At 38.2% G+C, this 15,076-nt stretch overlaps 1 protein-coding gene and 1 non-coding gene across 2 annotated transcripts in view; both read left to right on the top strand.

The window, feature by feature from the left end:
* The window catches only part of L2HGDH (L-2-hydroxyglutarate dehydrogenase), a 47,106-nt gene extending 32,744 nt beyond the window's left edge, over positions 1-14,362 (top strand). Inside the window, exons 7-10 of the mRNA XM_081511305.1 lie at positions 313-480; positions 1,737-1,894; positions 3,003-3,134; positions 12,353-14,362. Coding sequence (XP_081367431.1) covers positions 313-480; positions 1,737-1,894; positions 3,003-3,134; positions 12,353-12,548 — 654 coding nt within the window. The 3' untranslated portion in view covers positions 12,549-14,362. The remainder of the gene's footprint in view (positions 1-312; positions 481-1,736; positions 1,895-3,002; positions 3,135-12,352) is intronic.
* Positions 14,363-14,410: 48 nt separating this feature from the next.
* LOC145516024 (U1 spliceosomal RNA) lies at positions 14,411-14,574 on the top strand. Its single transcript, XR_014061205.1, has one exon. It is a non-coding gene; the product is annotated as a U1 spliceosomal RNA (small nuclear RNA).
* The last annotated feature ends 502 nt before the right edge of the window (positions 14,575-15,076 follow it).

Here is a 15,076-nt window from a genome sequence, read left to right as displayed (position 1 = left end):
TTGTGTGCCACTGCTCTAAGTTTCTACCTTCCAACTAAATGCTGAAGAACGTATTTTGCTGATACTTGTATTTAATCTTATCTTTTAAAAAGAATAAAAAGATGGGAATTCCCTGGCAGTCCAGTGGTTAGGACATTTTCACTGCAGGGACCTGGGTTCAATACCTGATGAGGAAACTAAGATCCTGCAAGCTGTGCAATGCAGCCGTAAATGAATTAATGAAGGAATGATCCATATCTGTGCCTTTATTGTCTTTGCTATCACCTATTCTTTCTGCTTCCTACAAGTCACTGTTCTTTTCTCTTGCCCTAGGGAGAGGAGGTTCGATGTCAGTATGTTGTGACATGTGCAGGACTTTACTCAGACCGTATTTCCGAGTTGAGTGGCTGCAATCCCAATCCTCGAATTGTACCATTCCGGGGAGATTACCTAGTCTTGAAGCCAGAAAAGCACTATCTTGTAAAAGGAAATATTTATCCGGTAGGTAATGATGCATCTGGCTTCCCAGGTGGCTCAGTGGTAAGGAATCCACCTGCCAATACAGGAGACACAGGTTTGATCCCTGAGCCGGGATGATCCCCTGGAGGAGGAAATGGCAGCTTGCTCCAGTATTCTTGCTGAGAAAATCCCATGGGCAGAGGAGCCTGATGGGTAACAGTTCATAGAGTCGCAAAGAATCGAACACGGCTGAGCGACTGAGCACACACGCAAACCGTGATGCCTCTGCTTTCTCAAGATGCTTGTGGGCAAAAAGGGAATGAAACAAAAACTTTTCCCAGGGTTAGATGCAAGAGATATTTTAAAGGGCTTTTTAGTTCAAGCATTCCACCTGTTTTTCTGGGTTAAATCCGTACATCTTTGTTCTGATATCATGGCTACCCATGGACCATACAGTCCATGGAATTCTCCAGGCCAGAATACTGGAGTGGGTAGCCTTTCCCTTTTCCAGGGGATCTCCCCAACCTAGGGATCGAACCCAGGTCTCCTGCATTGCAGGCAGATTCTTTATCAGCTGAGCCACAAAGGAAGCCCTAAATTGTCAGTACTTGCCCACAAGTACAGGAAAGCTTGAGTGTACCATAGGAAGAACAGTGAGGAAAGAACTTGATTCTCCCGCCTCTCTCTGGAAGGAGTACTCCTAAGAGAACTTTTCGTTATAACAAGTCCATATGCCAACCTTCTTTCTCAGTTCACTTATCTTTAAGTGCAAGAAAGGGGATGTGGCCACTCTGTAGTTTCATGGTGTAGAAGACATAGACATTTAAATGAAAAGCTCATTCTTCTGTCTGGACCTACTAGGTTGAACTACCAGTATTCAGCTATTCAGTGTTTTTGACCTTGCCAAAACTTCCATCATCTGTTCCAACCTGTTACATTCCCACTTGACAAAAGCCTGTGTCATGAAGGTGGGTTTTTTTTCTGGCAGCTCTGTTTTTATGTGTCAGCTGTGTAGATTCCTAGTTTGCAATGGTAGGAGTGGGGAATAACCTAAAGTAGGACAGTTTTTTTCTTTACCCAGAAAGAGGAATAGATGGGACAGTGTGCCTCATTGTCATGGAGTCAGGTTTCCTGTGTGGCATTTCTAGGCAGAAGCACGTATGTAGAAAAGTATTACCTGAGCACAGGTCACAAGTAACTGCATGGGAAGAAGGTGTTTTATATTACCAGTTCAGTGTTTGTGTGTATAATAAAATGCAGAATGAAATGGGGCTCTGTTTGCTCTGTTAAATCTGTAGGTCCCCGATAGCCGATTTCCTTTCCTAGGAGTTCACTTCACACCAAGGATGGATGGCAATATTTGGCTAGGGCCAAATGCAGTTCTTGCCTTTAAACGAGAGGGCTACAGACCCTTTGACTTCAGTGCCAGAGATATTATGGATATAATCATCAAGAGGTAACTTCATTTCCTTAAAAAATGATTTTAAGTGCTTATACTTTTAATATGGGAAATTTTTTCTTTCTTGATATTAGGTTTATTTGGATAAATCTTCACATTTGTGCTTGGTATGTTGATTTTTTTAAAAAAATTAATCTGAATTAAGAGCTTTGTGAAATAAGCATAACATTGTAACTACTTCAAGAAAATTCTGATGAGCCAGGGTGATGTATGTCTTGGTTAAAGAAGAGCCAAGAGTGGTCACCCATCTGACAATCCAGATCTTGTTTTGCTAACCTTTAGTTGAGTTTGAAAAGAAAAAGAAAGTTTCTCTCAAAATCAGTAGATGGTTTACTTTGATAAGATCATTTCAGGCTAGTCACCATGATTTTGAAAACCTCTGGAGAAACTGCTGATAAGCAATGTTGTTTTCTTTTCTGGAAAATTAGCAATACTGCTACATTGATATGAAATGCAGATCGTTTACTATGGTAAGAAATATCTCACTGAAGTATTGTGTCCTTTTAGCAGTGTTGCTCTCTAGAGGGTTTCACATCATCAAAATCACTAGAAAGCTTTCAGAGCTCTACTTGCGTTTCACCCTGCACAGATTCTGAAACCAGTTTAGGGTGGGGCTTCCTAGCTACGTGCTTGTAAAAATACATATGAACACAGGCTCCCCAGAGTCTCACTTGAGAATCACTACTAGCGTATCTGACCTCTGGCTGACTAAAGAGAAGTAGGGTGAATGTCCCACACATTAATACCCTAATTTAAAAGTCTGTAAATGCCTTTTAGGTGTGTTTTAAGAGCAGGTAACATTGCATTAGAAAGCCCTGGTTTTGGCAGGCTTTATAGAATCCTAGTTTGAAACCAGCACCCCCTGGGAATTTGAATTTGAAAAGTGTTTACTTCTGGAATTTGGAAGGTATTCCTTCGATGAAGTTTCCTTCTAACGTAGGCCAAAAGTTGCTTTTCTTTTTAATACGTGGTGTTTTGGACTTCGCCTAGGTTTCTGTGGTTACACCCTCCTCCGCACCACCCCACCACCCAAATCTAATAGTTGTAGAGATGTTTTACAGTAATGAATTCTTTCTCATAAAGATTTTATTTTCTTTGCTTTCAGTGGCTTGATTAAACTGGTGTTCCAGAATTTCTCCTATGGAGTTAATGAAATGTACAAAGCATGTTTTCTCAGTGCAACAGTGAAGCACCTTCAAAAGTTTATCCCTGAAATTACTGTCAGTGATATACTTAGGTAAGGAAAAGCTATAAGGATTGTAAATGCATTCATGACCTATGTGAACTTGGGAAGTGGGTCTGACTTCGTGATTCTAAGCACCCACGCAGTCAGTGTGTGCCCTGAATTTTTGCGTGATCTCTCTTTCTTAACAAGTTGCTCATTCCCCTTGCAGTTTGGGTGTTGCTGCATCACTCCCCTTAGTGCTTGAACTAGGTCCATTTATGATTATCTAGAGAGACCAGCACTAAGCTGAACTCTCCATTGCAGTTATATTATGATGCCATCTTCACCCTTGTGTCTAGCTATCACTCATAATAAAACATCTCACCTGAAAGTTTTTTAATCTCCCTGGCCACTTGTGATTCTAAAGCCTTCTGACTTCAGTTCTGTGCAAGATCATTGATCACCATGTTACCTAATTAGGTAATAAGCATCTTAAAACATTATACTTTAATTGATTCTTAAAAGCTTTTAGAAACATAACTCATACCTGCTGTCTTACCTTGCTTCCTCTCTACTTATTTTGCTGTTTCTTGGGTCCTATTGCACTCAAGGACTATTTGCAGAACAGGAGTGGGAAATAGTACGGTAGTAATCAGTTTAAGTCCTTGCTACAGGGGTGTGGGGCAAAGGAAGGACTATTTAAAATTTTTTTATTTTCTTAAAGAGAAAAGGTTTTCTGGACTTAACCTATACTTTGTCCTAAATACCACATAAGCCTATTTCCTTTGTGGTGGTATTTTTAGGGTGCTCACCTTTTTTCCTGAACAAGCCATTTGTTAGGCCTAATCAGCCATGGTCTTGGAGGCTCCCTCTTCCCTGAACCGATCCCTCCATGAATCTCTAGAGCACCATGTCTGTCTTCTCAGTAACAGCTGCGGGACTCGCCTGGTGTAAAATGTCAGCAGCTCAACTCTGTATCTAGGAGGGAGCAATGATCACGTCAGCTGTCTCCCTCAGGGGAGCGTCCTGGTCTAAATCTGACTTATGTGTCATTCCCAGAACAGCCTCTTTAAATGCTTAGAACTATTAAACCGAGCTAATGTTTTTATTCTTATCTTTCTCACCCCTCTACTCACCTTCTGAAATGGAAGGGATAAAAATATCTAGGCTTTATGTTCTTTCACTCACCTATAAATGAAGGCTTTTATGTTTTCAATGGTCTTTTTTAGCAGTCTTGTTATGTTTTGTATCTGAAAATAGATGGGTCAAATCAAGTGTCTTTTGCTGCTGTTAATATTCCTTGGAAAACACAATAGATGGGCGTAGTGAATTCTATACATAAATAGTTGGAATGAATTCACTACCTAGAATTGATTTCCACACTTTTGGAGAAGCCTGAGGAAACTCTTTAGACCAGTGGATTTCATATGGTAGAACTGAACTTAGAGCTTGTGAGTTTTGGTGAATACTCTTGTCTCTGGGAGGAAGGGTGTGGATTTCAGTTACAAGTCTCATTACCATGTAGTAGAAAGCACACAGCAGTGTGCTGCTGCTAAGTCGCTTCAGTCGTGTCCGACTCTGTGCAACCCCCGAGATGGCAGCCCACCAGGCTCCCCTGGGATTCTCCAGGAAAGAGTACTGGAGTGGGTTGCCATTTCCTTCTCCAAGGCATGAAAGTGAAAAGTGAAAGTGAAGTCGCTCAGTTGTGTCCGACTCCTAGCGACCCCATGGACTGCAGCCCACCAGGCTCCTCCGTCCATGGGATTTTCCAGGCATGAAGACTGGAGTGGGGTGCCATTGCCTTCTCCGTAGGCTGGTGCATTTGGGGACAAGTTCAACTCAGTCACAGATGAGTTGCTCTCTGGAGAAAGAGAAGCTGAACATATTCAGCAATTCCATTTGATTCCTGTAGCTATGAAATGCAAGAAATTATCAGTAATGAAAATCGTAGAAGATGTGTTTGATACCATTTATATGTTTATACCATATTGTATATGGATTTCACATGTAAAAATAAAAACAAACATGGGAGTGATAAATACCTAATTGAAGAGAGAAGTTAACTCCAGGGAAAGAAGAGGATGGGATCCAGAGAATTTGACAGGGTGCTCCTATCATATCTATAATGCTTTATTTATTTAGCTGTTTGATTAAAAAATTGGTGTTCATTATGTTATTCTCCACACCTGTTACATGCTTAGAATCTTAAATAATAATCATCATCATAATAAATGAGATAATTAGGCTGTCCCACATTTTGAAGCCCAAGTTCTGCATATCTTGCAACCCGTGTGACACCATAAATGCTCTATCATTAATATTGGGGTGGAAGCATATTAGGCAGTTCTGGATAGTGAAAAAGAACCAAAGCAGCACTTTTAGTGGGATTTTTAGCTCAAGACGGTGTCCTTTAGTTGCAGTAGCCTCCAAAGGGGATACAGCTTGACTTCTCATTGCCTAGCCAGAGCATCTTGGGCAGTAACTTACTGGTGAACATTAGACTGGAATATAAAATGATAGCCTGTCAAATATATGCATTAGGTATACAAACTTCTCATTATTAAATGATGATCTCTAAGATTCCTAATTTAAGCTGTAAAGCCCTTTAATTTGTTCTGTGATTAATTTTGACATGGTAATCTAACTAGTGTGTATGTGTTAGCATTATAAGGATATAAAACATGAAAACATATTTGCCAAGATCCCCTCTTTTTTCCATACTTCATTTTGAAAATACCTTCTTGGGAGGTATTTTTCAGGCAAGATGTTTTCATCATAAGTGATAGCTAAAGACTACACAATATTATTGTGAAATACAAGGGTAAAAGCCAGAAATTCTGTAATAAAGGTGATCAGACCCTTTTGCAAAAAATGGTTTCTCATTCTTGGTACCATTGACATTTGGGCCAAATAGCTCTTTACTGTGGGGAGACTGTCCAATTCATTGTAGGATGTTTAGCAGCATCCCAGGCCTCTACCTACTAAATGCCAGCAGTACTTCCCTGGTATAACAACCGAAATGTCTCCAGACATTGCCAGATGTCCTCTAGGGGGCAAAATCTCCCGATTGACTAGTCTTGAGAATGTGGTAGCCTTCACACTACAAAACACTAAGAGAGTCTGGAGAAAATATAATAAAAAAAACCCTTGAAATACTTATTGCTGAGAGTACAAGGAAATAAGGGCATCTAAGAGATGAAAACAAAGAGGAAATTGAAAACCCAAGAACTAAGAGGAATGCTAATGCTGACCTGGAAGGATGGGGAGCATTTTCTGATTATGATGTCAGTATAACTTGAGTTTCATTTTTGATTGATATATGATTTACTTACAATAAAATATGCAGATCTTAAGTGCTCAATGAACTTTGGAATTATATAAACTCGTATCTACCACCCAAATCAAGATACATTAGGGACTTATATTTTAATTGCCATTCAAGTGCTGGAAAGAAAGCCTTGGGTCCATAAAAGGTGAAAAGTTGGAACTGAGATCCTTTGTAAAGCCAGGGACTCTGGAAGGGCTATACTCTCAGTGAGAAGGAAGTCTAGAAAAAAAATCTGTAAAATCTAGAACCCTGGCCCTGCACACACAAGTACTTGCAGTTTCAATTTGTACCACCATTTTGATCTAGGAAATGTAAACTAAGTGTAGATCCGGTCTAGTTTGGATCCTGTTTCAAACTAATACTTTTCCCTATCACTCTCTCACTTTAAACAGATTAGAGTGAGTGAAAATCAGGGTTATTTGACCACAAACTGAATATTGTTGATAGTAAGCAATTAGTTCAGTTCAGTTCAGTCGCTCAGACATGTCCGACTCGTTGCGACCCCACGGACTGCAGCATGCCATGCTTCCCTGTCCACTACCAACTCCCAGAGCTTTCTCAAACTCATGTCCATCTTGTCAGTGATGCCATCCACTCATTTCATCCTCTGTCATCCCCTTCTCCTCCAGCCTTCAATCTTTCCCAATGTCAGGGTCTTTTCCAATGAGTCAGTTCTTCCCATCAGGTGGCAGAAGTATTGGAGTTTCAGCTTCAGCATCAGTCCTTCCAGTGAATATTCAGGACTGACTGGTTGGATCTCCTTGCAGTCCAAGGGATTCTCAAGAGTCTTCTCCAACACCACAGTTCAAAAGCATCAATTCTTCAGTGCTCAGCTTTCTTTATAGTCCAACTCTCACATCCGTACATGTTCAGTTCAGTTCAGTAGCTCAGTCGTGTCCTACTCTTTGCGACTCCATGGACTGCAGCACGCCAGGCCTCCCTGTCCATCACCAAGTCCCGGAGCCTACTCAGACTCATATCCATTGAGTCCGTGATGCCATCCAACCATCTCATCCTCTGTCATCCCCTTCTCCTCCTGCCTTCAATCTTACCCAGCATCAGGGTCTTTTCAAATGAGTCAGTTCTTTGCATCAGGTGACCAAAGTATTGGAGTTTCAGCTTCAGCATGAGTCCTTCCAATGAATATTCAGGACTGATTTTCTTTAGGATGGACTGGTTGGATCTCCTTGCAGTCCAAGGGACTCTCAAGAGTCTTCTCCAACACCACAGTTCAAAAGCATCAATTCTTTGGCCCTCAACTTTCTTTATAGTCCAATTCTCACATCCATACATGACTACTGGAAAAACCATAGCCTTGACTAGACGGACCTTTGTTGGCAAAGTAATGTCTCTGCTTTTTAATATGCTGTCTAGGTTGTTCATAGCTTTTCTTCCAAGGAGCAAGCGTCTTTTAATTTCATGGTTGCGGTCACCATCTGCAGTGATTTTGGAGCCCAAGAAAATAAAATCTCTCACTGTTTCCATTGTTTCCCCATCTATTTACCGTGAAGTGATGGGACTGGATGCCATGATCTTAGTTTTTTGAATGTTGAGTTTTAAGCCAGCTTTTTCACTCTCCTCTTTCATTTCATTAAGAAGCAATTAGTAGTTTTGTCTTATTATTAGGAATCCTTTTAAGCGAAATATACATTGAAGCAGGATGATATGCCATCTAGGGTTTGCTTTAAAATAATCCAGTGGAGAGAGGTAGACAGAGAATGGGGTACAGATGAAACAAAATTGGCTGTGTGTTGCTTATTGAAACTGGGTAATACATACCTGGGAGTTCATTATACTCTTCATTTTACTTTTGTACATGTTTAAGATTTTCCATTTAAAAAAAAAAAGGGTGTTCCCAAAATGGTAATATGTGGAGCTTCTGATAAAATGGGAGTTCATTATACTGTTCATTTTATTTATATTATATATATCAGTATATTTACTTGTACTGATAAAAGCAAATATGTCAGTATATTTATTTTTACCAATAAAAACAAATATAAAACCTTCTGTAGAGAGTCATAACTTCAACCCAACCCCCACACTATTCCCCCAGATAAAATCCTGCCGAATGGGAACTCACCAGCAAAAGTTACAAAGCACCATAAGTGAGAGTAAGCAGATAGAATAAATACTAGAATTAGACCCCTAACAATTTCGAGTAATAGTAATATTAGAAGCCATAAAGTAAATATGTGCCAGTGAATTAAAAAAGCAAATGAAGTAAACTGAAAAAAGAATAATAACATAAAAATTACCCTAGGCAAATTTAGAAACCAAGTAATCAGAATTTCTAGGAATGAAAAATATAGTTCTTAAATTTTAAAACTCAAATGATTAAGTTAGACAGCTGGTTAGACCTCCCGTAAGAGAAAATTAGTTAATTGGAAGGTAAATCTAAAAAACTGAGAGAACAGTGTTGCAAGCTAAAAAATGCATCGTGTGCAAATTAGAAAATGAACTTATGGTTGCCAGACAGGGGGGAGGGATAGTTAGGGAGTTTGGGAAGGTCATGTACACACTGCTATATTCAAAATGGATAACCAACAACTAGAAACTTAAAAAAAAAACATGAAACACTTTATTTAATGGATTCATAGAACTCCTTCACCCTTGTTACAGAGTACTCATGTTATTCAAGTCCTCACAAAACATTTACATGTCCTTTTGTTGCAGTCCGGTTTGGTTGAATATTAATAATAAAAATACCCTATACCCTTCCATCGAGTTTGGAAATTAAGATGGAATGGTTGACTTGCCCTGTATCACCACTCCCAATTTAAATATGCTCATGTGAACTTCTATTTTTAGGTTAACAGTAGATCCCATGGTAAGTTTTATAAAATACTAAACCGGCCAAAAATGTTAGTGGGCTTCCCTGGTGGCTCAGTGGCAGAGAATCAGCCTCTTAATGCAGGAGACATGGGTTCAATCCCTGGGCCAGGAGGATCTCCTGGAAAAGGAAATGGCCACCCACTCCAGAATTCTTGCCTGGGAGAGCCCATGGACAGAAGAGCCTGGCAGGCTATCATCCATGGGGTTGCAAAAGAGTCTGACACAACTTAGCAACTAAGCAACAAAGATGTCAGTGGTAGCCTGTCATAGCTGTTTTCTAGCCCACAGGATTATGCCTGCCACAGAATAATAAAGCAATAAATTCAACATTTCTCAGAAGAATGAATGCCATTAGTTACATATTCACCTGTTGTTTCTAGACATATTTAAGGGTCTAAGGCTTGCATTCCTATTAAATTTAGTTACAAATAGGGAAAAATATGTTGCTAGATATAACATTAAACAGTTAAATATAGCTAAATTTGCAAGTATTATATTTGCTGAATCATTTGTTCTTTCAGATATTAAAATAGGATTAAAAGTTAGACAATTAAAATTTTCTAGAGAGTAGTTGCCTGTATGCTCAGTCATGTCTGACTCTTTGTGACCCCATGGACTATGGCCCACCAGGCTCCTCTGTTCATGGGATTTCCCAGGCAAGCATACAGGAGTGGATTGCCATTTCCTTCTCCAGGGTATCTTCCCAACCCAGGGATTGAACCTGTGTCTCCTGAATTGGGAAACCTCTATTGAATACCTCCTATGTACACAAATCTAGACACCAGGGCAGAAATAGTGTTGTGCAAGATTCAGTTCTGGCCTTGAAGATGTTTATGGTTTATTTTACCTAAAACTTTAAGTTACAGTATTTACTTCAAGATAAGGGGGAATGCCTATATGGAATCATGCAAAGAAAAACCCTGGAGTTTCATTAAGCGCTGAATAGGAAGCATAAACACATGAAGAATTTGATAATTTAAACATTTCATATGAAGTAGTTACTTTAGTTCAAGCTAAATTAAGTTCCTTAGAAAAACTTAATCTTGTATATTGTTTTTTACAGTTTGGATTATAGGTTTTGAATACTTGGGCAGGAATGTAGGGGATGTTGATAAAATAGTTGGTGTTTGTAAGAGGAATAAATAAGTATAGATACATTTTAACTAGTTAATTAACATTAACTTCTCTTTGCTTAGAAGGAGTAAGGAGAATATACTAACTAAACCTTCATAGAGAGGAAAGTTTTTTGAACACTCAACATTAGTAGCTGGTCATGCCACTGTGTGTCCCCTCATTGGGCCTTCTGGGAGATAAAAGGAGAGGGACAGGAAAACTCAGAGAGATGCTCACAACAGCAACAGGAGTATTATCCAAGAAAAGAGAGGAGAGATGCTGTTCTGATGAGTTGAGAGAATTTATAAACACAGAATGTACCTAACTGGACCACACCCTGGCCAATAGGCAGTTATGTATCCTTACCCTAAGAAAATTCAGCTTCTATCCCATTCTGTCTTTTTGTGTTGTAGTGATGTATCTGATTCTTACCTGGAAATCTTTACAGCTCAGAAATCTCCTGTCCAGATTCCTTGCAGGCTTCAGTATTACAAATTACTTACTTTTATTACTTTTATTATAGAATTTTTCACCGTCTCTACAAATGAACTTTTTAGCTGTGTAACTTCAGGCAAGTTATTTAATGCCTCTGTTTTCTTTGCTGTTAAATATAAACTATATCAGCTTCTTAGAGCTGTGAGGATTAAATGAGAGAATTCCTAGCATGGATTAAACACTTGGTAAAAAACCAAAAAAAGCTATTATTATCATGATCTTTCCTTAGTCTGAGGTCTTAGAGGGTAGTACTCTCATATTGTTCTTTGTATCTTTCTCAAATGCTTATCTGCTGCTGCTGCTGCTGCTAAGTCGCTTCAGTCGTGTCCAACTCTCTGCGACCCCATAGACGGCAGCCCACCGGGCTCCCCCGTCCCTGGGATTCTCCAGGCAAGAATACTGGAGTGGGCTGCCATTTCCTCCTCCAATGCATGAAAGTGAAAAGTGAAAGTGAAGCCGCTCAGTCGTGTCCGACCCCTAGCGACCCCATAGACTGCAGCCTACTAGGCTCCTCCGTCCATGGAATTTTCCAGGCAAGAGTACTGGAGTGGGGTGCCATTGCCTTCTCTGCAAATGCTTATCTACATTGGCCCAAAATCATTTAAAATTGTTTAATATTGTTGCCTGATTTCTTGAGTCTTGGTAGTATATAAAAGGCACCTGTTTTCAACTGGGTTTTCTTACATGGTTTCAGTGAAGGTACTTTTGGGCTCTAAAAATATTTTATTCAGGTTTTATCTGTAACTTTTTTTTAAAACAAAAAAGAAAAAAAATCTAATTTGTAAACTCAAGTGTTATAATGCAGAACTTTTAGTATTAAAGGATCTTACTGTATCAGGCAAGGTAAGGCAACGCAAGGTTTAATCGCCAAGTCTTGTCCAACTCCTTCAACTCCATGGACTGTAGTAGCCTGCTAGGTTCCTCTGTCCATGGGATTTTACAGGCAAGAATGCTGGAGTGGGTTGCCATTTCCTTCTCCAGGTCATTTCTCTTTGACTGAAGATTATCCTGATATTAAAGGCTAAACTGTTAAAAAATAAAAACAAACTACAAAACAAGAATTTGCTGCCATTTGCAAATATTTTTCTCCATAAATTTTAATAGTATTCAACCAAAACACAAAAATACATAGAATTCTGTAGCGGCTGTAGGAATGTAGCTGACACATATAATTCTTGCTTTCTTTGCTTTGTATCAATCAGAAGAGCCTTATATTCTAATGACTGATTTGATAATAAATTCATTTTGTAAATTCAAATAGAAATGCATTCACTCTAATTAAATATGGATTTGTCTGCTACTTTTAGAAAGAATCCATTTGTGTATTTTAGGCTGAGGATGTACGTTTGACAGGCTACAACTGACAGCCTTTGTCTAATTACAAACCTGTTGGGTTTTCACATAATTGTACACTTAAAAGAGTAAAGACTATTGCTTTAAGAATACTTTGGAACCACTGACACCTATGTAAAGTGTCCTAGCTCTTCTAGTCAGATGACTGCCACTCTTGCTTTTGCAGAGGCCCCGCTGGAGTAAGAGCCCAAGCCGTGGATAGAGATGGGAATCTCGTAGACGATTTTGTATTTGATGGAGGCGTTGGGGATATTGGAAATCTCATTCTTCATGTGAGGAATGCACCTTCCCCTGCTGCCACTTCTTCCCTTGCAATTTCTGGAATGATTGCAGATGAAGTGCAACAAAGATTTAAATTGTAAATAATGAAAGGAGCTAGGTATGCATTTTGATCTCCACGTTCAGCAACAAGAATTTACTAACTGCATTCTTGAAGAAAATTGGTTTAAAATGTCATTTTTAGGTATACCATTTAGATAACCACTGAATTTTTTAAATTAGGTAACATGGAAATAATATATTTTTAAAGCCCGTGCTCTTTAAAAAGGTACAGTTGTATCTTTCTTTCTGACTTCGCTAATGATCTGTCCTCACGAGATTTGGCTTTTTTGGAATTTCTGGAAACTATAGCATGAAAAAGTGATTGTTCCCTTAACTTTTTGGCTTTATAATATCTAAGCTTCTTTTGTCTTGCCTAAACAAGAAAATATATTGTAGATTGCAAACCTCCTTTTAATTTCAAAGAGTCATTAAAAAAGCTCACATTATTTAGAGCAACAGTAATTGGAAATTTTAAATTATTGATTAAAAATACATGAAATTTCACATTTTGAAGTAATTTGAGTAAGATTATATCTAATCTATATTTGTAAAAAATAACTTTGCAAAAGAAATTCAAAGTATTTATTCTTCTCAGTTTCTTACAATTGACTTGATCTTGGGTCATCCGAAAAATCTTAACAATCATAGTCCACTATGAGTGTTTTGTTTATTCTTCAGTCTTCTGTGGTTGAAAAACCAGAAGAACTTAGAATCCTGACACTGACATACAGAACTTTGTAATTTAAAATAGTATTTACCTCTTATATCTCTAGTCTTTAGTTATACCAAGGTTCTCAAGTGTTGACCCAGATCACTAATGATTCATGCCTACTTGACTTCCCTGGAATCCTATAAACCTTTATGAAGATATTTCTTCATTTTGAGGAAATACCTAATTTTGAGGCATTCACTTTTGTAAACCGCAAAAGTGCCTTACAATCATGTGTATTTCATGAGTATTTTAAAGTGTTGCCCAGTGCCATATTGTCTACTGTGCACTATATACTGTATGTGTGTGTGGTATCTATTGAAATGATTCTTATAGTTCAGAATGTTAGAAAACAGAAATATAAATGGAAATGTAGTAGAATATGAGGAATCTTTTATTACAGAACCACCAATTAGGTGAGAAATTTTCATCCATTCCTTCACATATACTCTCTCCGGATTAATCTTCTAGTCTTAATTTTTTCTTTCCACTCATCTCTAAAACTATGTGATGGATGAGTTAGAAAAATGAGCATTTTGGTGGATAGGAAAACTTACCTATTTTCCTCCTTTTCACTTCAAGCCAATGATTACGTTGATTGAGCTACCTCATTAATTAATTTGAAAGGCTACACATCATCAGCTCATGTTCCAGAATAGCACATCCAGGTAAATTGATTAGGCAGTTATTTGACACTTTGGATGAGCATATGCACTGAAAGCAGTTGGAAAGTATTCACGGAGGAAACAAGCCCTAATGATTCTTCATAACAACGGGTTCCTCCAAGAAATGGAACACACAGGGTATTTTCTGTTTCATTACAAGACTATTTAGAGATTGAAAATATTCAGTTCTTTATTTTATTGACAGTAAGATTGTATATACACTAAGCTGTGAAAGACTGAAATTATAAAAATAACTATCCTAATTAAAGCAACGCTCATCCCATTTGGATCTTTACTATGCCTCCAAAAAATTGTGAAAAAATTATTGAAAGTGTTTTGAATGTGTAGATTATTCTATTTGTAAAACATTTTGTATTTGTCAATAGAGTCTTGTTGCGGAATAATGCTATAATATTTTAAAGTTTTGTGTATTTCTAAGACAGAAGAAATGTATATTAATATTAAAAATATTTTAATGCGCCTTGGTTTTGTGAATATAATTTTTAGTTTCATAAAAACTCTTGATTCAATACTTGCCTGGCAGGGGAGATACCATAAAGATGAAGGTGGTTTTTCCAGTGTGCAGCTCATCTATTGTACTCTGGATATGCTGACCCTTGCAATTTCCCCAAACGTGGGAAACTTGGCTGCATAATTTGTGGTAGTGGGGGACTGTGTTCACTCTTTCTCCTGGTTTTTTTTCTCTGTTTTAATGATAGAGATCCCTCAATAACATTTTCTAGGGGTCCAGTGGTTTGTGTTTATCTAATACTGAAGATAACCTTTAGTGCATCATCCATTTAACATGGGTACTGAATGGTGGTGAATATGACACAGGACATGGAGAAATAAAGATTTTTTTTAAAAAATTATGATTCATATAAACTTTATGTTTGAAACATGAACTATTGCAGGATTTAGATAGCAGTCAATAAAAAAAAAACAGCTTGTACTTGTGTATAACATAAAAATGAGGTAGAGTAGTGTGTATTTTGGGTAAAAAGTGGAGCACTTTCCTACCATGCTGTGCTGTGCGCAGTTGCTTCAGTCGTGTACAAAAATGGCTTTCCATTTGGTAGTGGTGGCAGTATCTGGCTGACGTCAGTATCATCTTCATACACAGAGTCCCAGGGAACATTATAGTGCTTTCTCCATGGGGAGGGGGGCAATAAATAAATCATCTTGGAATTTTATA

The sequence above is a fragment of the Giraffa tippelskirchi genome, chromosome 7 (genome assembly GCF_054371585.1).
Source record: "Giraffa tippelskirchi isolate mGirTip1 chromosome 7, T2T-mGirTip1v1.2.pri, whole genome shotgun sequence".
Taxonomy (NCBI): Eukaryota; Metazoa; Chordata; class Mammalia; order Artiodactyla; family Giraffidae; genus Giraffa; species Giraffa tippelskirchi.
Note: the sequence above shows the minus strand (reverse complement) of the source record. Positions and strands in the feature narration are given on the sequence as shown.